General features: G+C 33.5%; 1 protein-coding gene and 1 pseudogene across 4 annotated transcripts in view; one reads left to right on the forward strand and one right to left on the reverse strand.

Moving 5' to 3' along the window:
- Positions 1 to 27,831, reverse strand: part of LOC145296099 (sperm-associated antigen 17-like) — a 163,836-nt gene that overhangs the window by 37,381 nt on the left and 98,624 nt on the right. For all 4 annotated transcript variants that reach the window (XM_080142243.1, XM_080142242.1, XM_080142241.1 and 1 more), the window contains exons 23-28: positions 20,282 to 20,357; positions 17,902 to 18,059; positions 15,291 to 15,435; positions 13,737 to 14,520; positions 12,428 to 12,603; positions 4,908 to 5,122 (exon numbers count right to left, since the gene is read on the reverse strand). In XM_080142243.1, coding sequence (XP_079998369.1) covers positions 4,908 to 5,122; positions 12,428 to 12,603; positions 13,737 to 14,520; positions 15,291 to 15,435; positions 17,902 to 18,059; positions 20,282 to 20,357 — 1,554 coding nt within the window. The remainder of the gene's footprint in view (positions 1 to 4,907; positions 5,123 to 12,427; positions 12,604 to 13,736; positions 14,521 to 15,290; positions 15,436 to 17,901; positions 18,060 to 20,281; positions 20,358 to 27,831) is intronic.
- LOC145296432 (U2 spliceosomal RNA) lies at positions 11,168 to 11,300 on the forward strand (annotated as a pseudogene).

Raw genomic sequence — 27,831 nt, forward strand, 5'->3', positions numbered from 1 at the left:
TCTGTAGGTTCAAATGCCACACGTAAATTTCTTAAATTTTTTTTATTAACTATGAAGAGTGTTATAAGACTTGAAAATTTACGTGTTTTCTGTTTGTTTTTTTTTTTTGCATGACGTGGTCTGTAGGTTTAAACCACACACATCAATTTTTTAATGTTTTTTTTCGTTAACTGTAAAGAATTTTATATAAGATAATTTTATAAAAGAAACAGTAGGTTCTCTAGAGTGCAATGTAGAATAACATATATTTTTTGGACTAAGTTACTGCATGGAGGCATGTGGAGCTTCCTTCTGGGCAATTTCACGGATTTCGATCACAATAAAAATATTGGAGTGTGAAATATTCGTTGATCATCATTCAATCCCGGGCAACGTCGGGTCTCCCTACTAATATATCTATAAAAGTGAGGATGTGTGTGTGTGTGTGTGTATGAGAACACTTCTCAACCTACATACTCAATGAATTGTGGATCTACGAACTTGAAATTTGGTATATAGGATATTTAGACATGTGAAAACCTTTTTAATCGGTTTTCATCCGGAAAAAAGGGCTGCCCAGGGGTAAAAATTGAAAAATTGGTACTTGGGGGGGGGTCATCGGATTTTTATCTGTTTGTCAACTGTTTCACAACTGCACATGCGAATCGTTCACATTATGTTAATAATAAGTAGGTTTGAAAACCCTTCTTTTAAGATCGCATCAAGCTGGCCTAATGGTTATTGTACTTGACTCACTGTCTTTAGGTTTTGGTTTCGATCTCAGTTCGAGTATTTCTTTTAAACTTACAAAAAGTGAACTGTTTAGAAAAACATAAAACTTGCATGCACATATCTCAGTTTCTTTTCATTTTTTTTTTACTTATTTTTTTTTAAAGAAATTTAACGTTATGTCTAATACCGGGCAACACTGCATACATCTAGTATTCAATAGTTTTATGAATGCTATTGTATGGGCCGTTCCAAAAGTAATGCCTCCTATTTTTTATTCCGTCAGATGAGAACAGATTGCTAATTGCACTGTTATGATGACTGAACTTATGCATTCATGACCTAAAAGTTTCATCTCTCTGTTACAGATATTGACTGTGTGAAACTCTAAGAGAGCAACCCCTGTCATGGACGTACGTTAGAAGCAGAGATACGTCATTGAATTTCATCCATGCAGAAAAAAATTGAAATGATCAACACTCACTGGCACGTGTTGAACGTTTACAAAGCCAGTGCATTTGATGTAAGCACAATGAAGAGATGGGTTCGTCGATTTCAGAGTGAGAAAGATCACACTAAACTTTCACGACTGAGGTATCGTTTATCGCTGGCAAAAGTGCATTGAGAATGGTGGTGACTATGTGGAAAAATTACATTCTAGAGTACAAAAGGTCGCTCGTTTTAATGGTGCCACTCCCGTCTTTGTAACTTTACAACGTTCTAGTTTTCGAGTTAAAAAACAGGAGGCCTTACTTTTGGAACGACCCTTGTATTATTTAATATATTTTTATCACAGCATCGGGTCCATAACTATCACTCTTTCTCTCAAATATATCCTTATCACTTATTTCTATTATTAACCGACCCTGCTAGCTCAACTGTTTTACATCTACAAGCCCAAGAGACATGATCAATTCAGTTAACATGGCTATACTATCAGTGTACTGATCTGTACACTGATAGTATAGCCACATAAGGGAGGCAGTGCTATATAAAAACCACGCCTGGGACTACACAGATGGATGGAGTACAGCTGTCACATCTGGGCAGGAGCTGCTAAAAACAGCCTATCCTGCCTTGACAGAGTACAAAATAGGCTTTGTGGCCTAGTGGGGAATGCTCTTTTCTCTTCCCTGCAACCTCTCTCCCACAGGAGAGACATTGCGAGCCTGTCTTTGTTTTATCATTACTTCCATGGCAAGTGTTCGTCTGAGCTCCAATCTCTGGTCCCCCCCTCGCCAATCTTTCACGATAAACACCCATCTAGCTGAAACCACTGTCAAAAATTTTCCCCACTCTTTATCTGTGCACAAAACCAAAACGTAGATACCATGAACAAAGCTTCTTTCTTAGAAGTGCACGCTTGTGGAACTCTCTTCCGTTTGCCTGTTTCCCACCTGACTACAACCTGGATGTCTTCAAGTCCAACATAAACAAATTCCTGATGAACCATCCCTTAAGTAAGACACTTTATCAAATCTCCAATACTAACAATTGCTACAATACTATCCCATTGATTACTGTACGCAATAACCCTTATCCCCGAGTGGCTTCCAGGCCTTGATAAGTGGTGACTACCTTGTAAAAAAAAAGAAAATACAGAAGATCAAGACCCCTCATCCACCACAGATTCACCTACAGTGGCACAAGAACATTCAATAAGAAATATAAGGAGCGTGCCCTCCGACACTTTCAAGAAACATCTGGACATCTGGCTGGAAAAGATACCTGACCAGTCACCAACACCAGGCTACACTAGTCCCAACCTCAATCATCTACCTTTGTAGGAAATGGGCAGCCTGGGTGAAGTGGAGCTCCAGCTCAACTGTGTCAATAACCGACGGAATGACACAAACAAACACACAAATAAACAAACAATATCTCTTTATAATTTCCGAATTCAATCTTCCTCTGAGGTCATCAGATCTAAGTTTGCCTTCAAGACTCCCATTACACATCCATCGTATAATTCTCATATTGCAGGAGAGAGCCTAGTTGAACTCAGGAATTTGTACAGAATTTCTAACAAAACCCTTTATTTAATTTATGCTGACAGATTGTTCTTGTTCTGTCAGCCATAACTGGGTAAAAGGCTTAAAAAATTGATAATGGTATTTTTACTATCGCCCACACTGAGGATTGAATCTTCAACCCCAAGAAAGCTGTTACTTAGAATTGATTCATTACTCAGCATTTTTATTTGTTGCGCCACGGGTCCTTGCAGACCAGACGCATCTGAAAAAAGTTGGAGGTTTTGAGATTACATCGGCCGAAACGTTGTGAGAATAGCATCCGAGATGAGAGCAGTAGTTTTAATAATCCAAAATTTATCCATCCATATCTAAAAAAAATTCTAGCTGCAAGATTCTTTGTGTTTGTCTTCTTTTTTATTATTATTCTGTTTCTGAATTATTTTCGCTGAGGATTGATAATTTTGATTATTTTGATTATTTTGATTATTTGGATAATTTGGATTATTTGGATAATTTGGATCATTTTGATTATTTGGATAATTTGGATAATTTAGATTATTTTGACTATTTGGATAATTTGGATAATTTGGATAATTTGTATAATTTGGATAATTTGTATAATTTGTATAATTTGGATTATTTGTATAATTTGGATAATTTGGATAATTTGTATAATTTGGATTATTTGGATTATTTGGATAATTTGGATAATTTGGATAATTTGGATTATTTGGATAATTTGGATAATTTGGATAATTTGTATAATTTGGATTATTTGGATTATTTGGATAATTTGGATAATTTGGATTATTTGGATAATTTGGATAATTTGGATAATTTGTATAATTTGGATAATTTGGATTATTTGTATAATTTGTATAATTTGGATAATTTGTATAATTTGGATAATTTGGATTATTAGGATTATTTGGATAATTTGGATTATTAGGATTATTTGGATTATTAGGATAATTTGGATTATTTGGATTATTAGGATAATTTGGATTATTTGGATAATTTGGATAATTTGGATTATTTGGATAATTTGGATTATTAGGATAATTTGGATAATTTGGATTATTAGGATTATTTGGATTATTAGGATAATTTGGATTATTTGGATTATTAGGATAATTTGGATTATTTGGATAATTTGGATAATTTGGATTATTTGGATAATTTGGATAATTTGGATTATTTGGATAATTTGGATAATTTGGATTATTAGGATTATTTGGATAATTTGGATTATTAGGATTATTTGGATTATTAGGATAATTTGGATTATTTGGATTATTAGGATAATTTGTATAATTTGGATAATTTGGATTATTTGGATTATTAGGATTATTTGGATAATTTGTATTTTTAAGAATTTAATTTCATACAAAAAAAAAGAAAATCTTACAATTCTCCATCTCTACTATTATATAAAAGTCACTTTATTGTGTGTGAGTTCTTTCCTCATATATTCCGAAACAGCTGAACCTCTCTTTTTATAAATTTCACACAAAGGTAATTTATATGGCTGGCAGTGTTCTTAGATACGTCTTGTACAGAAATTTACCCAATAAATATCGAAAATCGAAAAAATCCAATCCTTTCTTTCTTATAGATGAAAAAAAAATGTTACAGGGGAATATTTTACGTTACACCGCCTAAGGGGAATACTTTTCAGCAAATCAAGGGAGATTCAATTCTCAGCTAATCATTTTTCTTAAAAAACAACATAACTATTGTCATTTGAAGATATGTGGTAGAGCATTCTACTACATATTCAAATGGTCCCTTGTTCAAGTCCGAGTGTACCGCCTCATTTTCTTTAAATTTTTTCCGATTAATGATTACAATAAAAGAAGGGGTACCATTTTAAATCGCTGCAAATCATTTCTTTGTTTGCATATTTTAAAACTAAACAGAAGTGACTTTTCCAGGGGATTCATCATCAAACCCAAATATTAGCTGACGTAATATTGTAAAAAAACAAAAAAACAAAAACACACAGATGGAATGTAATGAACGACTTTATCATTATTATTTTTTTTATTTACTTTTTTTTTTCGCGAATTAGTCCACCAGGCAAATTATTCCTCGTAATATATAATAATCAATACAGTAATTATACATACGCAATATGTTTAATATATATTTAATCGTATTTTACGTCCGGGCAACGCTGGGTGTCCAGCTAGTTTAATATTAAAAAAGGAAACAATTATCACTGACCTGTTGTGTTTCCAGGAAGGCTTTCCCAAACATGCTATCAAAATATTTGGGAATTTCTTGGTTCCGAAGTGCTTTTTTGGCCATTTCCTCTTCCATGTAATCTTTCTCGATTTTTTCTACATTTTGTATATTTTGGTTTTCCTTCAGCTTTGGTTCAACGACTGGAATATATTGAGGGTTGGTAATTCCTTTCTGGTACAATTCTTTGGCTTCGTCTAAACAGAATACCAAAAAAAAAAAGAAGCCCTTCAGTTACATTTAAAAACAAATGTCTGCATTTTATTTATTTATTTGTTTATTTGTTTATTTATTTATTTATTTGTTTATTTATTTATTTGTTCATTTATTTATTTGTTCATTTATTTATTTATTTATTTGTTTGTTTATTATTTATTTGTTTGTTTATTTGTTTATTTGTTTGTTTGTTTGTTTGTTTATTTATTTATTTATTTATTTGTTTGTTTGTTTATTTGTTTGTTTATTTATTTGTTTATTTATTTATTTGTTTGTTTATTTGTTTATTTGTTTGTTTGTTTATTTATTTGTTTGTTTATTTATTTATTTGTTTGTTTATTTATTTGTTTGTTTATTTATTTGTTTATTTATTTGTTTGTTTGTTTGTTTATTTGTTTGTTTATTTATTTATTTATTTGTTTATTTATTTGTTTGTTTGTTTATTTGTTTGTTTATTTATTTATTTATTTGTTTATTTATCTGTTTGTTTTTTTGTTTATTTGTTTGTTTGTTTATTTGTTTATTTATTTATTTGTTTATTTATCTATTTGTTTATTTATTTGTGTATTTGTTTATTTATTTATTTGTTTATTTATTTATTTGTTTATTTAATTGTTTGTTTGTTTGTTTATTTGTTTGTTTATTTATTTATTTATTTACTTACTTGTTTATTTATTTATTTGTGTATTTGTGTATTTATTTATTTGTTTGTTTGTTTATTTGTTTATTTATTTATTTATTTATTTACTTGTTTATTTATTTATTTGTGTATTTGTTTATTTATTTAGTTATTTATTTGTTTGTTTGTTTGTCTGTGCACTGTTATCCTCATCTATACAGTTGTTGTTTCACAAGAATAGTTGGCTGAAACGTTGTGAAACAGCAACAAAAATATGAAGATAAAAGTCCGTAAATTAATAAATATATAAATAAATTAATGAATATATATATAAATATATAAATATATAAATATATAAATAAATATATATGTAAATATATATAAATATATATATAAATATATAAATATATATATATAAATAAATATATATATAAATATATAAATAAATATATATATAGATATATAAATAAATAAATATTTATGCATAAATATATAAATAAATATATATATAAATATATAAATAAATAAATATATATATAAATATATAAATAATATATATATAAATATATAAATAAATATATATAGAGATATATAAATAAATAAATATATATATAAATATATAAATAAATATATATATAAATATATAAATAAATAAATATATATATAAATATATAAATAAATATATATATAAATATATAAATAAATATATATATAAATAGATAAATATATATATAAATATATAAATAAATATATATATAAATATATAAATATATATATATGAATATATAAATAAATAAATATATATATATAAATAAATATATATGAATATATAAATAAATAAATATATATATATAAATAAATATATATATATAAATAAATATATACATAAATATATAAATAAATAAGTAAATATATATAAATAAATAAATATATATATAAATATATAAATAAATAAATTAATATATAAATAAATATATATATAAATAAATAGATAAATATATATATAAATATATAAATAAATATATATATATAAATAAATATATATAAATAAATAAATGTATATATATAAATAAATAAATATATATATATATAAATATATAAATAAATATATAAATAAATGCATATATATATATAATATATAAATAAATATATAAATAAATATATAAATAAATAAAAATATATATAAATAGATAAATATATATATAAATAAATTAATAAATATATATATATAAATAAAGAAACGTATATATATAAATATATAAATAAATAAATAAATAAATATATAAATAAATAAATATATAAATAAATATATAAATAAATAAATATATATAAATATATAAATTACTCATTTCAAAAAATTCCAATAATGAAATAATATACCATTACGGTACGGACCTGACAATGGAAAATCAGATAAAAAAAAACTTGAATTTATAAAACCAAAAAAATTCCAACTTTGATCGCCCTTCACGGTCCGTGGCATAGTGGATAAAGACGTTGAATCTCTATGGTTCCAGATGAGCATTGACTGAAGACAGGGTTTTTCAATCCTACCCAAAGCCGGCCAGAGGATTAGTTGGCCAAAAAGGTGGTGAGACAACAACAACTATGGAAGGCAGTAATTACTGGGGATACAATTACAAGACTCAGCATTTCTATCTCGTTGCGGTTAACCATCTGAAGAAGGCCAGAGGATGAGTTGGCCGAAACGTCATGAAACAATAACTATGAAGATGAGGATTACAGTCCGAAAACAAATCAATAAAATTTACAAATTACTCATCTCAAAGAATTCCAATAATAAAATAAATGTCCACATGATTATGAACATACAAGATCCACAGAGTTTTTGTAGTAGCTATGTTTATCCCCCCACCCCACTCACCATAGTTTTTGTAGTAGCTATGTTTATCCCCCCACCCCCACTCACCATAGTTTTTGTAGTAGCTATGTTTATCCCCCCACCCCCCCTCACCATAGTTTTTGTAGTAGCTATGTTTATCCCCCCACCCCCCCTCACCATAGTTTTTGTAGTAGCTATGTTTATCCCCCCACCCCCCCTCACCATAGTTTTTGTAGTAGCTATGTTTATCCCCCCACCCCCACTCACCATAGTTTTTGTAGTAGCCATGTTTATCCCCCCACCCCCCCTCACCATAGTTTTTGTAGTAGCTATGTTTATCTCCCCCCCCCCCCTCACCATAGTTTTTGTAGTAGCTATGTTTATCTCCCCCACCCCCACTCACCATAGGTAGATGTGATACAAAGTTAGAAAATGTGCAAGTGCCAAAGAAAGAGAGCACTCTGCCCACAAAAAATGCCTAAGCATTCCCTAGTAGGGGCGCCCGGGATAATTAGCAATAAACTAACCCCTTATCAAAGGGTGAGAAGTCTTAAAAAGCAAACCTTCTAGGACAGCACAGAACCATACCCTAGCCCGACAGAATAAAGACTACCTATCTTAAATAGACAAGACTCTATCGGAATGATTGTCGAAGAGGTATCCTTGACGTGGTATGAAAATCTCTGCTTAGGTTTTAACATGTTTTATGTGCTGGCATGTGTTGGACAACTTTTAAAAGTTGGCTTCATCTTGTCATATATACAGAGTGTTTAGTACTGCAGCAATATTGTACATGGGAGATGTGTTGACGCAAGGAGGAAATTTCCACTTCCACGTTTCGGATTAGGAAATGAAGTTGACGTGTCTACGAAAGTGGTGTCGTAAAAAACAGAACGCTGGAAGTATTTTGTGGCAAGAAACTAATGCATATGTGTGGAATATTGACCCAGGATGACGTCAATAAAATCGGAGGCGTGCACACATACACATTTCAGATGGACTTCGATCTGCATTCTTGTGCCCTATAAAAATGACCTGAATTGTAACTATCACCGAAAACAAAGAAAGACTTACATTCCAGCTCGGGAAGTTAGAATTACGTAATGCAAAATAAAAAAGAAGAATTAAGTATTTTAATATTTACATTTCAGGAATGTCGGTTGATGTCTTTATAAGACACGGATAACATAAACAAAAGGAGATAGGTAAAGTGAAGAAAGCTGATAGTCGTTCAGCATGAGTGACAAGTTCCGCCGTCGTCTCTCTCACACACACACCCTTACAACTAAATGTATGCCTTCTATTCTGTATCTCTCTCTCTCACTCTCTCTGTTGTCGATGGCCATAATTGAATTGTAAGTAAACTTTTATGCTGAAAAAATTCGTCTATGTTGATTTTGAGAACAACGACAACGAAGAATTGTCGGTGAATATAATTTCAAAAGCATTTGATTTTGCTGGTTGTCGAGTTTGTCGGGGATATTGTCGTCCAGGGTTACTAGTGCTCAGAGTTCGTCAGAGCACTTGCCATTGAAATACTTGTAAAACAGGCACAAGGATGCCACGTTTTGGCGATGGAACAGATGTTGGAGTTTAGTTGATAGTTTAGGATCTATTAAATTGGTGACTCTTTTTTTTTTTAACTCTGTATAGGAGCAGGAGACTAGTGGAAGATGCACCAGCCCAGATGTGGCAACAATACTCCATGCATGGGCGAACCGTGGCCTTGTAGAAATACAGGATACTCTCCGGTGTGAATAGCCTTTTAACTACTAACCTATCTAATTATTGAAGAAATGTTCCATTCTTCCCTGAGACAGTCCTTCACAAACACAAATGTGTAACTTAACTCCCAAAATTTATTATTGAATCAGTTTTAATTAAAATTTCCATTTGAACTAAAAGTAAAGGGTATATTAAATTTTAGTTAACAACAAAATAAACGGATAAAAAAAATGAACGTTTTTAACAAGATCCAACAAAACAAAAAAAATAAATATACAATAAATAAATTTTACCAAAGACAAGATAATTTGTCCTTCTTCCAGCATAGATATTTTTTGTGTGTGTTAACTATCTTAGTTTTCTTTTTACTTCTAACCAAAAGTAGTGTCTATACATTATGATTATGAACAGGGGTAAAAATCAGTGTGAATTAACATTTTTTTTTTACTCTTGAAAAAACCCGCACTAAACGGGCGAAACATTGTTAAGGTTTTAGGCATCTCCACCTCAGATATTAATATTATAATTCAAAAACAGCAGTGTTTAAATATATGGTTAAGTGGCAGTTTTAGTCATTTAGAACTGCTTTAAAGCTTCACCGCTCACTCATTTTTCGACCAAATTTTAAACAATTATTACAGTTTATAGATCACCTTCTCAGCTATATCGTGAAAAAAAAAAAAGATTTTCAATTTTCGTTCACTAAAACAAAAGTTATAATCAATTTTCTTGTGTTTAAAATCGTAAAAATATGTAAGGAGGTGAGCGACGGTTTTTATGGCTGGTTTCCATAGTAACCACATCGCTTCAGCGACTAATGTTCTACCAATTCACCGCTCTTGCAAAAAGAGAAGTAACAAGTGAAACAGAGAGAATGAAATAATGAAAGAGAGATAATTGGGAGGATTTTATTGCAAGCAGACGAGTGCCGTACATTGTTATTATATATGTGTATGTTTATGGGACCAAAAAAAGTGAATTTACTGGAAGCCTGGAAAAATCATGGATTACAATAGAAAAATGCGAGCATGAAAAGTAATATGGTTAAGCTTAATCATGGAAAAGTAAAGGACTAGTTGTTAAAACTGGAAAAGAAAAAGACAAGATATTCTAGTAAAAAGTATAAACAATTTATAATTTAAAATATTGCAGCATTAAGAATTTTGTTTTAAAATTCAATTTATAACATTATATAACCAATACTTAATGCTGCAATATTTATATAAAAGTGTCGCCCTAAAGAAAACAACACTACAGCTTTATTTTAAAACTTTTATTGAAAAAAAAAAAACAATTCAGATAACTTGATTATGTAGTAGAGCTGATATCTATTCAATGTAGCTGACTTCAGCCTCAATCACCGCCTCAATACGGGTTCAGAACTACGAACATGCCTTTTCTACAAGCGCTGGCAGGAGCTCGACAAATACTTGGTGGATGGCAGCGATCAGGCTGGCTTTGATGTTGTGGGAGGTCATGTATGTGATGTTCTCAACGTATGACCAAGCGAAGTAGTCCAGCGGGTTCAGGTTGGGGAAAGGAGGGGGGGGGGCAGTGAGAGAAGGGTATGTTCGTTAATTATTAATGAAAATAGTTTTTGAAAAATATCAAGTTTGTATATAAATTGATAACGTCAAGGAAAGTTACTCCGTCCATCTTGTTACAATAATGATGGCTGTCACACAGTCATCTATTTGTACAAAGTACATGTTTTTGTAATAATGCAGTAAATATTTAACTAATTATGACATGACAATTACATAGATAACATTGTTATCATCGTATTTATGACAACTCATTTTTATCGGTTGTTGGATTTTGCTACAATCATGGAGAAGAAGAGCTTCTTGGCCTTTTGGTCAAGATCAAAGTGTAGTATCTGTTCTTCAGATGCTGCACTTCCATTTCTTGTTCTCTTTCGGTGGAGGAGAAATCCTTCACGACTGAGACAATTTTTATTTTTGTACCTTTTCTCCACGTTAAAAAACGACCCTGGTGTCTAACTCTGTCCCGTGGGGAGGCATGGTAAATAGGTACAATCATGAAGAAGAAACTATTTTTCTATGAATTTAAAACAAATGTTTTATTTTAGTATAAAGTATATTTGATTTTCTATATACGGAGACCATACAGAATAGGGGAGGTAACTGTATATACTGACACTAACAGCCGCTTGATGGCACCAGAAGTGGCAGTCCTGTCTTGAGCCATCGAAACTGTGTTATCACTCTGGTTGACAGCTGATGAGAGCAGAATATTGCACATGCTTTCACATGTTGTATGATAAAAAAAAAAAAAATTTGTTATGTATGAATTTAAAATACAGTAATACCTCGGTTTTTTAATGTTTCGGTGGTCGAACAACTCGGTGTTTGAACCAAAAATTTGAGATTTTCTTACCTTGGTAGTCGAACGAAATTTCAGAATTCGAATCGCCGGCCTCGCTTCATATATAAACAAGTAGTGGTGTTCCTCATTGGAACGTTGTAATTCATACAGGTTGTGATACTTTTGAAATGCAACCCCCACTACGCGACGTCACCATGCGAGTCTGAACTTTGCGATGAATTATATTTAAAACAGCGTGATCACATCCCCTTCAACAGTCCAAACGGTGTCTGAGTTATTTTTAGCATATCAGTGTGGCACCAGAAGCACGCAATTCGATTAGTTGACACCTGTTTTGAGTGGGATTACAAAGGATCTTGGGGTGTCCAAAATGTAAGAAAAATAAAAAAAGTCAGTAGACTTCAATACGATGAACGAAGCAGACATGTCTCAGGACAAAAGTAATTAATTGTGCGAAAAAAAATCTTTGTTTCTAAAGTCTTTACACGACGCTAAACCAATTATTGAAACAACTAATAAGAAATGGACATTCGTTAAATGTATACATTCCTCAAAGTTTACAGATAAAAAGGCAATTTAAACTCTGGCACCAGTTAATTCTATTTCAGTTAATTTAAAGAGGAAATATTGTTTCGGTTGTCAAACATTTCAGTGCTCGAACAAACATCTGGAATGAATTATAGTCGAGCACCAAGGTATCACTGCATATCTATTTTAGCATAAGAAAGACTTGGAAAATGTTTAACTTACTTATTTTTAATTGAGGTTTCAATGGATTCGTTAAATGAAATTGTTTCATATTTTCTTGCAGGTTTTCAGCTGCTGCTTTTTCTTCCTCCGTGCGGTTGTCCTCCACTTGTAATTCAGCCATGTGATTCCACCGCTTGAAACAGTAGTCGATATATTCACACAGTCCCTTCTCAATGCTAAAAAAGAAAATAAAAAATTAAACACCTGTCCATTTCAAAATTTACTGAAATGTAGCAGAAGAAATACCACGGTGACAAGAAAGTTCTTGCGGTTCTTAACTTTTAAATTCAAATGAACATATTTAATTTCGGCTCAAATGAAATAAAAATTTGTTGATCAAAATGAACACACTTTTGCGAACGTAAAACAAGTGTATTTATGCCAGTAATGCAAGAAGCTTGCGTTCTGGTGTCGATAGAAGTCACTGAAAGCGTTTTTTTTATATATCGCTTAGATTTTTGAAGCATTTCTCATGCAGAAAGTTGTCAAGATGCTTGAAAAAGTGGTAGTCGGTTTGGAGTGAAAGGTTTGGAAAGTATGGTGGGTAGGCAGAGTTTCGTAGCCCAATTCTGCAGGGTTGTTTAGCAACGTGCACTCAGGCATTGTCGTGGAGGAGAGTTGGGCTTTTTCTGTGGACTAATGCTGGGTGTTGTTGTCAAAGTTTCTGATGCATTTAATCCATTTGTTGATAGTATTTCACCGCCGTAATGGTTTTGCCTGCATTAAAAACAACTGAGGGTATCGTTGCCACCTTTGGGCTGGTTTATTTTCTACTAGTCCCTCACTCCTGGACAGCGTTCAAAAGACAGACACCAACTTAATAGGTCCCATACTATTCACTAGGCTTCAACCTCTGTCCCATCGATAAAATGTTGCATCCCGCTGCCTGTTTTACAAGTATTTTAATGGTAGGTGCTCTGACGAACTACAAGCCCTTATACCCCCCCCCCGACATAAATACTCTTGACAAACCCAACAAGCAGTAAAATCATACCCCTACACAGTAGAAATCCCCAGATGCCAGAAAGCCTTATAATGTAATAGTTTCTTCCTTAGGACTGCTAGACTTTGGAATTCCCTTCCGTGTTCCTGCTTCCCTGACTGTACTGATATGCAGAAGTTCAAATGTATTGTAAACAGACATCTTGCTGTTCAACTCCCTACATAGTATTCCTGCAAGTCATGTCCGAGATAGTAGCCCTCTACATCAATGTGGCACTGTGCCTCGTTTTGAGTGAAAATGCAATAAAAAATAATTTAAAAAAAAGGGTTCAATTATGAAATTTACATATGTAGGATGGATACTTACATGTTCAACTCTGTTTTGTTAACAAAGGGATACTGAGTAAACTGCCGAATCTCCAAAGCATCCGGGCATTTTACCTGGTTACACTTTGCCTTGTCAGGGTTAATAGACGTCTGCAGGCGGATATTATCCGGAACAATACAATCCAATTCGTAGTCTCTCAGCCAACTATCTGGAAAGGACTTATATGGCTTCAATAAAGTGATCCCAAAGATCCCGTGCTGATCCTGGAATGTATCTTTCATAATGATGCAATCTGGATCCTGTTCTCCCATATTTAGATAGTGTCTAACTTTCTCATCAGGCAAAATTTCTCCTCCGCTTCCATCTGGATGAAGGACAAAAATCCGAGGTGAATGCCTATTGTACTCTGCAATTTCCAAGGTTTCTTCAGCGTTCATGGATCCGGGTGTTTTTCCGGGATCACTTTTTACAATCGTATGCTGCCCTTTATGATCTACTCTAAAAAGAGTTCCATCCGGATCGATAGTTTCACATATTGTTTTATCATTATGTTTGAACGTATATGTGGTCTCTGTTTGCTCCGAGTCACTTGAAACGTAGTCAATAAGTTTAGTTACATAAGACAAGCTGCCATCCAAATCCAAGCATAATCGATCCCCGGGAGTTTCTCCTGCCAGCAGCATACTGTAATATCCATCGGGAAAGACATTGACCAGCGTCCCATTAGCCAAAAGGGTGAGGTTTTCACTGGTTTTACTGTTGAATTTAAGGGTCGCAAAACTGGGACATTCTACCATGATAAACATTTTCTTGTATGGGACACCTGGAAAACATTAAAGAAAGAAATTTTTTAAACTAAATCTATTGACCATCACCAAGTCCTGTGTAAAATATATATTAATATTAATTTGAAAATTTAGAAAACTAAATAATGCTATATAATGGTCAAGTGGTTAATGACAAGGACTTACAATCTGGGTGTTCCAAGTTCGAATCCAGTTTGTTCCACAAAAATCATGATTTTCCTTGTAGGTTTATACTTAAAGATCTGGTGCTACCAGATCAGGCTGTCTGAAGATATTGGCTTCCTGTGACGAAATGCCCCTGACATTGATGCTTTTTGTTTTTCTACTTCCTTTTGCAAAACTTAATTATGTTCTGCAAAACCAAAAACAAAAACAACAACCCACCTTTACCCTCCCCCCTTTTCCTTCTTTTCATTTCCCCTTTCTCTTTCTTCCCCCCCCCCACACTTCCTGGCTGGTTTCATAACTTACATTGTACCAAACATTAACACTATAACCGTTTTCCTTCTCCCATTGCAAAACGCATTCATGTCCTGCAAGGCAAGGAACAAAAACGATAAAATCCACTATAAAACAACCAAACCAAACACTACAAACTAGCGATTGAAGATACAAAGAGCTTGAAGAATAAAACCTTCTACAAAATAACTGGATGCAACATGAATACTATTTCCAAAATAACTGGATTCGGCATTAAATAACTTGAAAAGGGTTGATATGCCGTAAAACAAAACAACCAAACTAAACCTATACCAAAGATCTTAAAAAAAAAAGGCGTATGTTTTACCTGATGCTTCTTTGTCGTTCCTTTGAAGTGATGGCGGCATTTCTTCATAATATGATGTGATTCGAGTTCCATCTTCATGTTCCACAATTGTTTTACCATTTGTTTCACTCAAAAGAGTCACGTGATCGTCACGGGTTAGAACGGCCTACAACAACAACAACAACAACAACAACGTCTATAAAGAAAAGAAAGGGCTTGGAATATCAAATTTATTTTTTTTTAATTCAATTTTCACCCCAAACAAGGCATAGTGCAACTTCGAAATAGGGGGCTACTATCAGGAACACAAGTTGCAGGGATATAATTAAGGGAGATGAGTAGCAAGATGTCTGTTCATATATATGCACTTCTGCATGTCAGTACAGTTGGGAAAGCAGAATCCCGGAAAGGAGTTCGAAAGTCCAGCAGTTCTGAGGAAGAAACTATTGGAGTAGAAGACTTTCTTAGACCTACTGTGAAGGAGTGGGATTTAGCTGCTTGTCGGGTTTGTCGGGGGTATTCATGTCAAGGGGGTAAAAGTGCTTATAGTTCGTCAGAGCATGATGCAACATTTCGTCAATGCGACAGAGGCTGAAGCCTAGATGACAGTTCAGGACCTATCAGGTTGGTGACTCTTTTGAACCCTGTCCAGGAGTGAGAGACAAGTAGCAGATGAACCAGCCCAAATGTGACAACAGTACTCTATACATGGGCGAATGGTGGCCTTATAGAAGTACAGGATACTTTCAGGCGTAAGTAGTAAAGATATTTTATCTGGTATTTTTGTTGTAGTCACGCCATTTTTTATTTACTAACACAAATGTTGCAGATTAAACCCCTGCGATACAAGAGCAGGTACATGGCTCGTAACCTATGCAGTTTGCATAACTGGGCTCGTCAGAAGTTACACAGGAATTTAAAGTTTGTAACAATAGCATAATGGCAAATATTTTGATAAGCAAATTATGGTTAGATTTACAATAAACAAAGGTAATGGAATTTTAGATATGCAAAAATGTTTGCAATAAATTGTACATGAAAAGCAAATAGTCTTCAAACCAGTTTAGGTTATTTACAATCAAGAGTTAAATATTTATAATACAAAAAAAATAGTTGAACGATAACAAAAGATTGACCTTTTTACATAAGTGATTGCGTAAGCAAGAACAATGTTTTGTTGTATCTAGAGACACTTGCAGATCGAGAGAAGTTGGGACTGAAAGGTTGTCACTTTATGTCCTGAAAGGTTATTGGACACATATAGCAAGATTTAAGAGATCTAGAAGTGGTTGCTGTTAATCTGAGTTAAGACTGTTGAGTTATCACTCTTTATCTTCTATATATATATATAAAAGCGAAAATGTATGTATGTATGTGTGTGTGTTTGTATGTCTGCTAAAAACTTTCGACAGACAGAACAAAAATTCACAAATTTGGTCTCATATGAAAGCCCCATCCTCCGCCCGACATATATAGAAAAATTGGCCAAAAACTTTGATTTTTTCACCCTGAAATTAGCACTTTTCTACAGGGGTGGGTCAGCAAAAAACCGTCCTCTCATGACGAAGTCGCTTCTACGCATGCGTCATATGACGTCATAACCTGATTTAGTTTAAAGATTAAAAAAATTGACCTAATTTCGTGTACGTTGTCTTAGCTCAGTTGGTTAGAGCACTGGGTCATTATCTAAACGTTTTGGGTTCGAATCGTGTCTTTTTTTTTTGATTTTTTAAACTTTAATATTGAAGCAGGGTTATTTAAGCCATTTTTCATGTAACGTTCGTTTTTCTGTTTTTTTACTTCGCTTATTCTTAGGTTTTCATTAACACCCCCACCCCCGACCGACCACACACACCCAAAAACACCCGGGCATCGTCGGGTAGCCAGGCTTATTTAAGCCATTTTTCATGTGTTTTTTTTAGAAGTTTTAACGTTTGTTTTCTGTTTTCTTTTTTGTTTTTCTGATTTTTACATTTAACATCGTTCGTTTGCCTTACATTAGTTTTTTGTGTTTTTTTTTCGATTTTTTAAAGTTTTAACTTTTTTTTATATAATATTTCATTTTTATTTAATATTTAAAAATATTTACTTCGCTTATTCTTATGTTTTGATTACCCTCCTCCCGTTTGCCTGACGTTAGTTTTATTGTGTTTTTTTTTTCGATTTTTTAAAGTTTTTACTTCGCTTATTCTTATGTTTTGATTACCCCCCCCCCACCGCCCGAGCACACACTCACACCTCTAAACACCCGGGCAATGCCGGGTACCCCCCGCTAGTCTATAGATAAAAGAAAGTCTGTTCTGAGTGATCTCCTCTTGGCTGCTGCAGTTGTTGTTATTGTTGTAGTTTCTTTTGACAAGATGGCGGTTTAGCTGAGTATTTGAGTATGGGTATTTGAGGAAGGAGTACATTAACAGTTGCAACTTCGGTGAAAGCTATGGAAGAGGGGAAATGAAAATAAAACTGCGGAAATATAAAGTTAAGATTGTTGAGTTATCTCTCTGAAAGTTTGGTTTTTATATTTGAGGTAAATAAATGTTTATTCTAAAGTAGAAACAAGTTTTTGCTTTCTGAAATGTTAATTTAAAATATTCAGATCTGATTCTGTTTTATATTTAGTTTTTTTTCTTACCTGTCCAGATTTGATATCCGATTTCATGCTGAACAACACCCTGGGCAAATTCACTTTCTTTCCATCAGATGTTAAGATAAACTTCTGTCCTGACGGATGCGTGATGGTCCATTTTTCTTTGCTGGTCATTTTCTCACCAGCAGATGATCTTTTATCACCTGGTATGCAAAAACATCACATTAAAAGGGCTACGAGTATGTTAACTTAGTTCAACGTAAGAAATTGAATTTTGAAGGCAGTATCAATGAAATTTGTTTGAAAATATAATAATTATACAGGACATGAGCTGTGTTATCACTGAGATATTCTGGGCAAGTTACATAAACTAGCAGAAGGTGCCAAATGAAAACTGTTTTTTTTTTAATTTTGGAATAGGAAAAGAATGTTTTTATAAATAAAATGTTCACAAAGAAAAAGTCAGTCAGTCAGTCAGTCAGTCAGTTAGAGAGAGCCAGGCTGCATTACCATTTCTCCACTGCCCAACATCTGACACAACCACACATTCCACCACATGAACATTTCAGATATGTCAAAACACAGAGTAAGAATTTATCAAAAGCTGATTTGTCGGCGTGAAATAAAAGCAATATATTTTTTGTAGATCAACTGTGTTGTGATTTTTACTTCACTGTTAGCGTATATATATATTTGTACCAGCAACAAAAGTAGAGGTTAACATTTATGTAGACTGGACAAACGCATTTTGAACAACTGGCCACATCGAATACGTAACTGTAGCCAGACGAGTTCTGGCTGTAAATTTTTCACATCAGGAACCAGGCATTGGACCTCAGTAGAGCACCTACTATGACAATGATGATACAGTAAAGAGAGGCTACCTGTACCTGTAGCAGCATTCACCCAGGATGGGTTGAGCCAGCCCCAATGGTATTAATTGCATCTTGCGTCATAGTCACCTACCCCTGTCGGCCAGCAATGGAGTTGACAAGATTCAGGCATTCAGGGTTCCAGCAATGGAACCGTGAATGGCTGGATCTTACCGTCGACCTTGCTAGAGAGAGGCTAGCAACATCTTTACTGTGTGAAGTGACAAGAAGAGATCCCCCTCCATCAGATTGTGAAAGAAAATTTGACTCTGTACAAACAAGATATGGCAGCAACAGTCCATCTGATGTAAATGCTATTAGAAACTTTAGTGTGACAGATCAATAAATTTAACTGTAGAGTTAAGATCCAATTAATAAAAATAGAATCAAATATCAGTTTGACAAGAAAGCAGCATCAGAATCAACACACTTTTGCCAACGCAAACCAAGTATATTTAAGTTAAATAAAAACTTTGCGTTCTGGTGGCAATGAAGTTGCTGAAGGCGTTTTTGATATCATTTAGGTTTTTGAAGCATTTCTCATGCTGAAAGTTGTCGAGGTGGTTAAAAAAAGTGGTATTTGGTAGGCGAGAGGTCTGGAGAGTATGGTGGATGAGACAGGGCTTCATAGCCCAATTTGTTCAACTTCTGCAGGGTCGGTTCAGCAACGTGCAGTTGGGTTTAGTCGTGGAGGAGAATTAAGTCTTTTTTGTCGACTCATGCTGGGTGTTGTTGTTGAAGTTTCTGATTCATTTAATCCATTTCAAAAAACTGTAATGGATAAGACCGGTCACAGAAAACTAAATCGTCAACATAACCTTCTTTTGGTGCAACTTTGGCTTTGGGAAGTGTTGAGGAGCTTAACTGACATCTAACCACTAAGCTGAGCATCGCCGGTTGTTGTAAAGAACCCACATTTTATCATAAGTCACAACCCGGTCGAGAACGGGTCGTTCTTATTGTGTAAAAGAATGGAAGGTGACACTTCATAATCGTGTTTCTTTTGATTGTCATTCAATTCGTGAGGCACCCATTTATCAAGATTTTGTCTTTTCCACTCTCTCTCTAGTACTTGGATATCGTTGTATATCTCATGCCAAATTCAGAAGCAAGTTCTCAAACAGTTATGCATGGCTTGGCTTCAACTAAGGTTCTTAATTGATCGTTGTAAACATCTGATAGTCGACAACTACACTCATTATCGCCGCCAGAAAATTTCTAAAACCATCATTGTGCTGTACGTTCATTTGTGGTTTCTGGGCCAAACACTTTGTTTATATCGCAAGCTGTTTCAGCAGCTTTTCGGCCTAGCTTGAATTGAAATAAGAAAATTTGTGTGGGTTTTTTTTTCTATCTTACATTCCACATTCTGAAATGAAGACGTAATTGTTTTAAAACGATTGTAATTTAAACAATCGTAAATAGTGCGAAAATCGCTCTTTAAAATAATATATATAAAGTAAAGGTATTATAACGAAAACTTATTTGAAAATACATCATTTAAATCAAAATTAAAAATTCATCAAGAATTTACTTCTCAACCTAATAGATACCTGTCATAATATCTGAGGCACCTTCATCGGATGAATCAAATTCAAGCTTGGCTACAGTACCATCAACGTAGAGTACCTGAGAATCAAAAATACACATTGCATTCAATCATAGTAAATTATATTGAACTTCTTAACCTAATATTTATAAAACTCACCATGTTCGTCTGTCTATCTCCATGTATTCAAACTGCGTCTCCTCCGAGATGCAAAGTCATAGAGCAGTACGAGTCAGGCAATATGATTGCATTTTTTATGAACTGTTTTATAAGCTTTTTTTTATTTATAAATAAAATTCTGAATTCTACTGATTTAGTACAGATCAACATGAGTTCCACAAAAATATTCCTAGGGAAAGGTGGGGGAGTTAGATTGCCATTATTAAGTGAGTCGGCATAAATACCAATGATATCCTGTAGCGAGATATTGGTTAGATTAATCTAAATGGTTTTAAACAATTTTTATACATAAAAAATAAAAATTAAAAAAGGCTTCCTTCAGTCTTGACAGACTATGGATACCCACTGTAACGGTGCCTACACGTGAATTTTTTATGGCAAGACCACACCTCACCTGAGTCGACATTGTTGAATACCAGTGGCAAGAGGAGGTTCAGGACGGCTGGAAACAACGCTGAGATAAGCCGAAAGCACATACACCACCTAGAATTCCCAAATGGTCACCCACCTGGTACTAGCCAGACTCAATGTTGCTTAACTTCTGTGATCTGACAGGAACCGGTGTGTCAACGTTATTATACATATATATTTAATAGCATGTATATTTATTTCATTAGTTAATTATTTTAATAACTTTACAAAGATTGTACTACTCTTGGTAAAGTTTATTTTAATGAAATGTTTTAAAGTTATGAAAATAATTAACCAACAAAATAAATGTACACCTTATTAAAAAACAAAAATTATATAAATTGTTCAAAATCAGTTGGATTAATCTATCCCTGACGATGAATATAGAAAGATTGGAAAGTACTCGAGTTTACGGCAAACAAATGTGGCTACTACATCATCCAGTTTCTGTCAGAAATGAAGACATTTATTCAGAAATTGGAAAGAATAAAAAAACATGAAAAAATAGACAAAAATGTCTATTTTTTTTTTAATGAGATATATATCTCTATCCCTTCTCATTATTTGGGTCCTGGATCTGACCTTAAACTATATCCGGTGGTGAGGCCCCAGCTTGCGGGCTTTGGGGAGTGTGGAGCCACCCTTTAATTGCCATTGCTCCCAGGTCCACTCTGATCCGGAGTGATTGTACCTATTAGGGTCCCAACTATGGGTTAAATAGAAACCGACTTGAAAACAACAAATATATTCTATTTAAAAACATTTTCTTCCGAATCTTTGGATTCGACATTAAATAACCTGAAAAGGGTTGATATGCCGTAAAAAAAAAACAACCAACCAACCAACTTCTCATTATTTTAAAAATGATGAAAATGATGGAAATAGTATTCCGACAAAATAGAGAAAATAAAAAGGAACAAACCGTATTATGTGTTCATCAACGTTTCGTCTTTATTTCGAGACTTCCTCTGGATGAATGAGATTAAGAAACAAAAAATACCAGTACAAAATATTTGAAAATGTCTTCTTTTTTTTTCCGTTTCTCTGAAATAGAACTGCGTCACACTGTGCACGTGAAACATTTTCAAATATTTTGTACTGGTATTTTTTGTTTCTTAATCTCATTCATCCAGAGGAAGTCTCGAAATAAAGACGAAACGTTGATGAACACATAATACGGTTTGTTCCTTTTTATTTTCTCTCTCTCTCTCTCTCTCTCTCTCTCTCTCTCTCTCTCTCTATATATATATATATATATATATATATATATATATATATATATATATATACACAAATTGTTCAAAACAAGTTTGATGATAAATATAGAAGGATTGGAAAGAACTCAGACTTATGACAAATATGGCGATTTCATCAGCCAGTTCTTGCCAAAAGTGAAGACCATTATTTGGAAGTTGAAAAGGATAAAAAACAGAATTAATAGAATTAATAGACAAAAAACATCTATCTTATTAAATTATAAGAGAAAAAAATGTTGCCTATATATATATATATATATATAATTATAAAACTCAAATGACCTTTTAACGGATGTTGTAACCCAACATCTGGTTTACAACTTCCGGTTGCACATGCGTACATAAACAAATAAGCAATGCGACAATAAAACGTATTGTTTTACTGTGTATGTTTTCATCGTCCCAATTGTTTTTGTTTTTTCACGTTTAAATTATCCAAATAAACAATTGTTAATACTTTCTGCATTTTTTTTTACATCGTTTATTTCTGTATTACGTTTAAGTTATTTTAATGCAATTTACTTACAAATAAATCTACTTTAACCCGTTGACAACTATAAGAGCATTTTACAACGGCGATTTACCCACCAGCATCATTTTTTTAAAAATTTATTCTCCATTTTTTAATACACCTTTCTAAAAAACATTCATGCATTTTCTTCTACACTGCCAACATAAATAACCCCCAAAATATGTTTTTTTTTTATTTGCGTTACAAATAAATAATCAACGTGACAATAAAACACATTGCTTTATTGTGTACGCTTTGAGTGTCCCAATTGTTTTTTTTCCATGTTTAAATTAAAAGATATTTCAAAATTTGAATTTAACTTTAAGTATTATAGTATTTGTTCAGTGCACATTTACCTATAAGTATGGAAAACCATTTATAATTCAATGGCTGTAAGTTTTTTTTTCCAAAAATAAACAATTATATACAGAACGACTCATAGAACTCTATCTATATTCTTTTTTCATTTGAATATACTTTCATAGAAATGTTTCTATTATGTCACAAAAAACTATTTTCTTTACGTCACAAGTGTCACGCTCATACATTAATTCCATAGCTAATATAACATACTGACCCAACGGGTCACGGATAATCTCATATATATATATATATATATATATATATATATATATATATATATACAGCGTATCACAAAAGTGAGTACTCTCCTCACATTTCTGTAGATATTTAAGTCTATCTCAGCATGGGGCAACACTGCCAAAATGACACTTTGACACAATGAAAAGTAGTCTGTCTGCATCTATAAATATAAAAGCGAAAATTTGTGTGTGTGTGTGTGTGTGTGTGTGTGTGTGTGTGTGTGTGTGTGCGTTTTCGTGTATGTCCAAGAAAGGCTTTTTTCCAAGAACCGATCGGTTGCCTCACAAATTCTTAAAACTTTTTATATCGCGCCTAAATGATAATATCTACGAGTTAACAACTGGAGTCGCGTGTCTATTTAATTTGCCCGACTTTGAAAAGATAAATATTCAACAATTTTCGATCGCCACATGTGCACTAAGCTTTTCCATATAAAAAAAGAAGCGAACAGACTCACGGTAAATAAAACACTGTCCCGCACTCAAAGTTGATGTCATTAACTCGTCAAAAACGGGCACCTGCCGTTAAACGTCGCACGTTTTTTTTTCACACATCATTATTTTCCAACTGCGTGTCAAGGCTTCGTTTCTTTTTAAAAACAAACACCCGGGACACCCGGCCAACGATTTTTCTTTTCATTTATTCAAAAACACACCCACCTCCAAACACCCGGGCAACACCGGGTACCCCCCCCCGCTAGTCTTATATAAAAGAGTTAATTTATTTTCCCCTCAAAATAACTCAAAATATAATCATTAAAGCTTAAACCCCTGCCAACAAAAGTGAGCATACCCCAAAGAAACTGCACCCCTAAATATTCCAATTGAGTAATGCTTGTCATTTTCTTTCTAAAATTTCATGTGAATCATTATGAGGCTCATGTATAGGGGAACCTGGGGCAAAACGAGACACTTAAGTGAAAAAGAACTGTCAAGTCAAAAGTAGCATTGACATATAAATTATATTTTGTGTACTGAACATTCAATGTATTGGAAAACAATGCCACAAGAAAAAAAAATGAGAAATTATTTTCAAAAGAAATACAGACGATTTATTCAGCTAACTGTATTGTCCCGTTTTGCCCCATGCTTGGGGCAAAACGAGACGGATCTTGGTCTGAATAAGTCAGTCTTCACAGAGCTCACGAATGAAGATTGGGGTCTTGTTACATTCGTAGTGTGCCCATTTCCTACAGTCCCTTTGACAGGCTACCCAGCTTTCTGCACTCTCAGAGTACAGTTCGTCACTGATCAAAATAGATATATTTTGAATACTTACCTCTTTTTGATGTACGGGGCTGAATGAAACAATGGTAGACGTTGGCGGCAAGGCGTTACCACATGATCTCTTGATCAGACTCCTCACGAAAGAGCTCTCTCTCTCTCTCTCTCTCTCCCTCTCTCTCTGTGTCTCTTTCAGTTATCTGTGGTGTCTCGTTTTACCCCTCTATCTCATTTTGCCCCAGGTTTCCCTACATGGTCTTTTTGAGATACGTGGAAATTAGATAAGAGTCGAAAGATTAAGAAAGAATTTGTCAAAAAATTGTTTTAAATTCGTCGTTATTTATTTTATTTAATTTTTACTCATTTTATTTATAATGCGTTTAAAAATTTTTTCAACTACCATGGAATTTCCACGTGTTCTACCAGTTTACATTGATTGAGGAAAGTAATGTAAAAATGCTATAATATAGTTGATAACTTAGAAATAATGACATGTAATCAGGTTGTTATCTTAGTGACGTGTACTAATAACGTTATCTAAAGGGTAGGGGAACCTGGGGCAAAACGAGACACTTAAGGGAAAAAGAACTGTCGAGTCAAAGGTAACATTGACATATAAACCATATTCTGTGTACTGAACATTCAAAGTATTGGAAAACAATGCCACAACAAAAAAAAAAGATCAAAATAGATAAATTTTAAATACTTACCCCTTTTGGATGTACGGGGCTTAATAAAAACACTAGTAGACGTTGGCGGCAAGACGTTACCACGTGATCTCTGGATTAGACTCCTCACGAAAGAGCTCTCTCTCTCTCTCTCTCTTTCTCTCTCTGTTTCAGTTATCTCTGGTGTCTCGTTTTACCCCGCTATCTCATTTTGCCTCAGGTTCCCCTACATAGGGAGCAGGTGTGTTCAAATTTGTAGTGCAGCTCTTACATTCTCTTATACTGATCACTGAAAGTTCCAACATGGCTTCACCTGGCAGAGAAGTCTCTGAGGATCTTAAAAGATGTATTGTTGCACTACATGAAGATGGCCAAGGCTAGAAGAAGATTGCTAACACCCTGAAGCACAGTGGCTAAGATCATCCAGAAGAACAGGTTTTTTTAAAAGAACAGGGTCCACTCAGAACAGGCCTCAGGTAGGTCATCCAAAGAAGCTGCGTGCACATACTGAACATCACATTTTTTTGAAAGATCAGTGTAGGAATGCTGTCAGCATTGCTGCAAAGATTGAAGAGGGGGGGGGGGGGTCAGCCTGTTAGTGATTAAACCATATGCTGCACTCTACATCAAATTGGTGGTCATGGCTGTTACACTAGGAGGGAGCCTCTTCTGAATATGATACACAAGAAAGCATGCAAACAGTTTGCTGAAGACGTCAACAAAACACATGGATTACTGGAACCATGTCCTGTGGTCTGATGAGATGAAGATTAATTTGTTTGGTTCCAATGGCTTTAAGCATGTGTGGCGGTGACTAGGTAAGGAGTACAAAGATAAGTGGGTCATGTCTACAGTAAAGCATGGTGGTGGGAATTTCATGGTCTGGGGCTGCATGTGTGCTATATATATTGAAGAGTTACATTTCATTGAGGGAAACATAAACTCCAACTGTGAAATCTTGTAGCAAAGCATGATCCTCTCCCTCAATAAACTGAGTCACAGGGCAGTGTTCTAGCATGAAAATGGCTCCAAACACACCTCCAAGACAACCACTGTTTTACTAAAGAGGCTGAGGATAAAGGTGATTGATTGGCTTGAATCCAATAGAACATCTTTGGGGGATTCTCAAGTAGAAGGTGGAGGTGCACAAAGTCTAAAAAATTCACTAGCTCCACGACATCGCTAGAGTGGAGTGGAAGAGCATTCCAGTGGCTACCTGCAAAGTTCTAGGAAACTCCATGCCCAAGAGAGTAAAGGCAGTTCTGGATAATGATGGTGGCCAGACAAAATTCTGACAGTTGATAGAGTGCATGTTAATATTAACAACTATCCCTAAGGGGTGTATTTACTTTTGTTCACAATTGTTCAGCTTTTAATGGTTGTATTTTGAGTTATTTTGGGAAGAGAATAAATTAACTCTGTTATATAAGCCGCACACAGACTACTTTTCATTGTGTCAAAGTGTTGTCTCATGAAGACATATACTTAAACATGTACAAAAATATGAGGAGTTTACTCACTATTACTGTACGCTTTATATATATATATATATATATATATATATATATATATATATATATAGCGTACAGTAATAGTGAGTACACTCCTCATATTTTTGTACATGTTTAAGTACATGTCTATATATATATATATAAACAAACAAATAACATCTACGTAAATCGCAATATATCCAAACAGTCGTGCGAGATGGTCCAGTGGTAAGAGTTTAGGCTTCTTACCATGAGGTCCCGATTTCGAATCTTGCTAGATTCAGCCACTCTGATGAGTCATAGACGATGAAACACGTGTCAGTGGATAATTATATTTTAAAAATAATATATATGCCGCTCCCCATTTGGGGGTACCAAATTGATAAAAGGGAAAATTATTCCCAACTCGCATTTAGGTAAAAATGCAGTTTCGTAAAAATAATTGAAAAATGTATCGCAAAAGCAAACAAATAACATCTATATATACATCCAGATATATATATATAAAATCCCCGAAACAGTGTTTCATGGTAAACAACTGATGATCCCTTGAAAAATAAATTATTGGTACTATAGTAAATTCGAGAGCGAGTTGATGCAGTGATTGCAGGTGATTAAATAACTTACTGACTGGATGGTTTTCTAACGAATGATAAAAAATATTTTTTCATATAGTTTTAAAGGTTAAAAACTTCAAAGACTATATATATATATATATATATATATATATATATATATATATATATATATATATAATTTAAAGGAGATTAGAACAATAGTCTAAAGAGCTAAGTGTATTTTAATGTAACAGTGAAATTACTAGTTTAATTAAAATACAGGAAATAGAAAGTGCTCGTTGTAATTTAGATATATAATAAGCTCGATAGTTAAATGTCCTAGAGCTAATTCAATATTAAGTAATGTGATTTATAATTTAAAAATTTAAAAAAAATTTTTAAATTTAAAAATCAAATTTTAATTAAATTAAAAATCAGTTTCATAAGAAGGAACAACAACAAAATCAATTATCTGTACGATCGTTTCGGAAATCCGTACTTTTTATTGTGGTATACATGAAGTTATGTAGAATAATTATATATAGTTTTTTTGTTAAGCACGGTCTCCTCATCAGCAAATTTAGGAGGATTTTTATTGAATTTAAAAGACCCCATAAATAAACCTAGCATTAAAAGTAAGGCAGATGAATCTTTT

Source organism: Euprymna scolopes, chromosome 16 (assembly GCF_053919585.1).
Source record: "Euprymna scolopes isolate OS-2025 chromosome 16, ASM5391958v1, whole genome shotgun sequence".
Lineage (NCBI taxonomy): Eukaryota > Metazoa > Mollusca > Cephalopoda > Sepiida > Sepiolidae > Euprymna > Euprymna scolopes.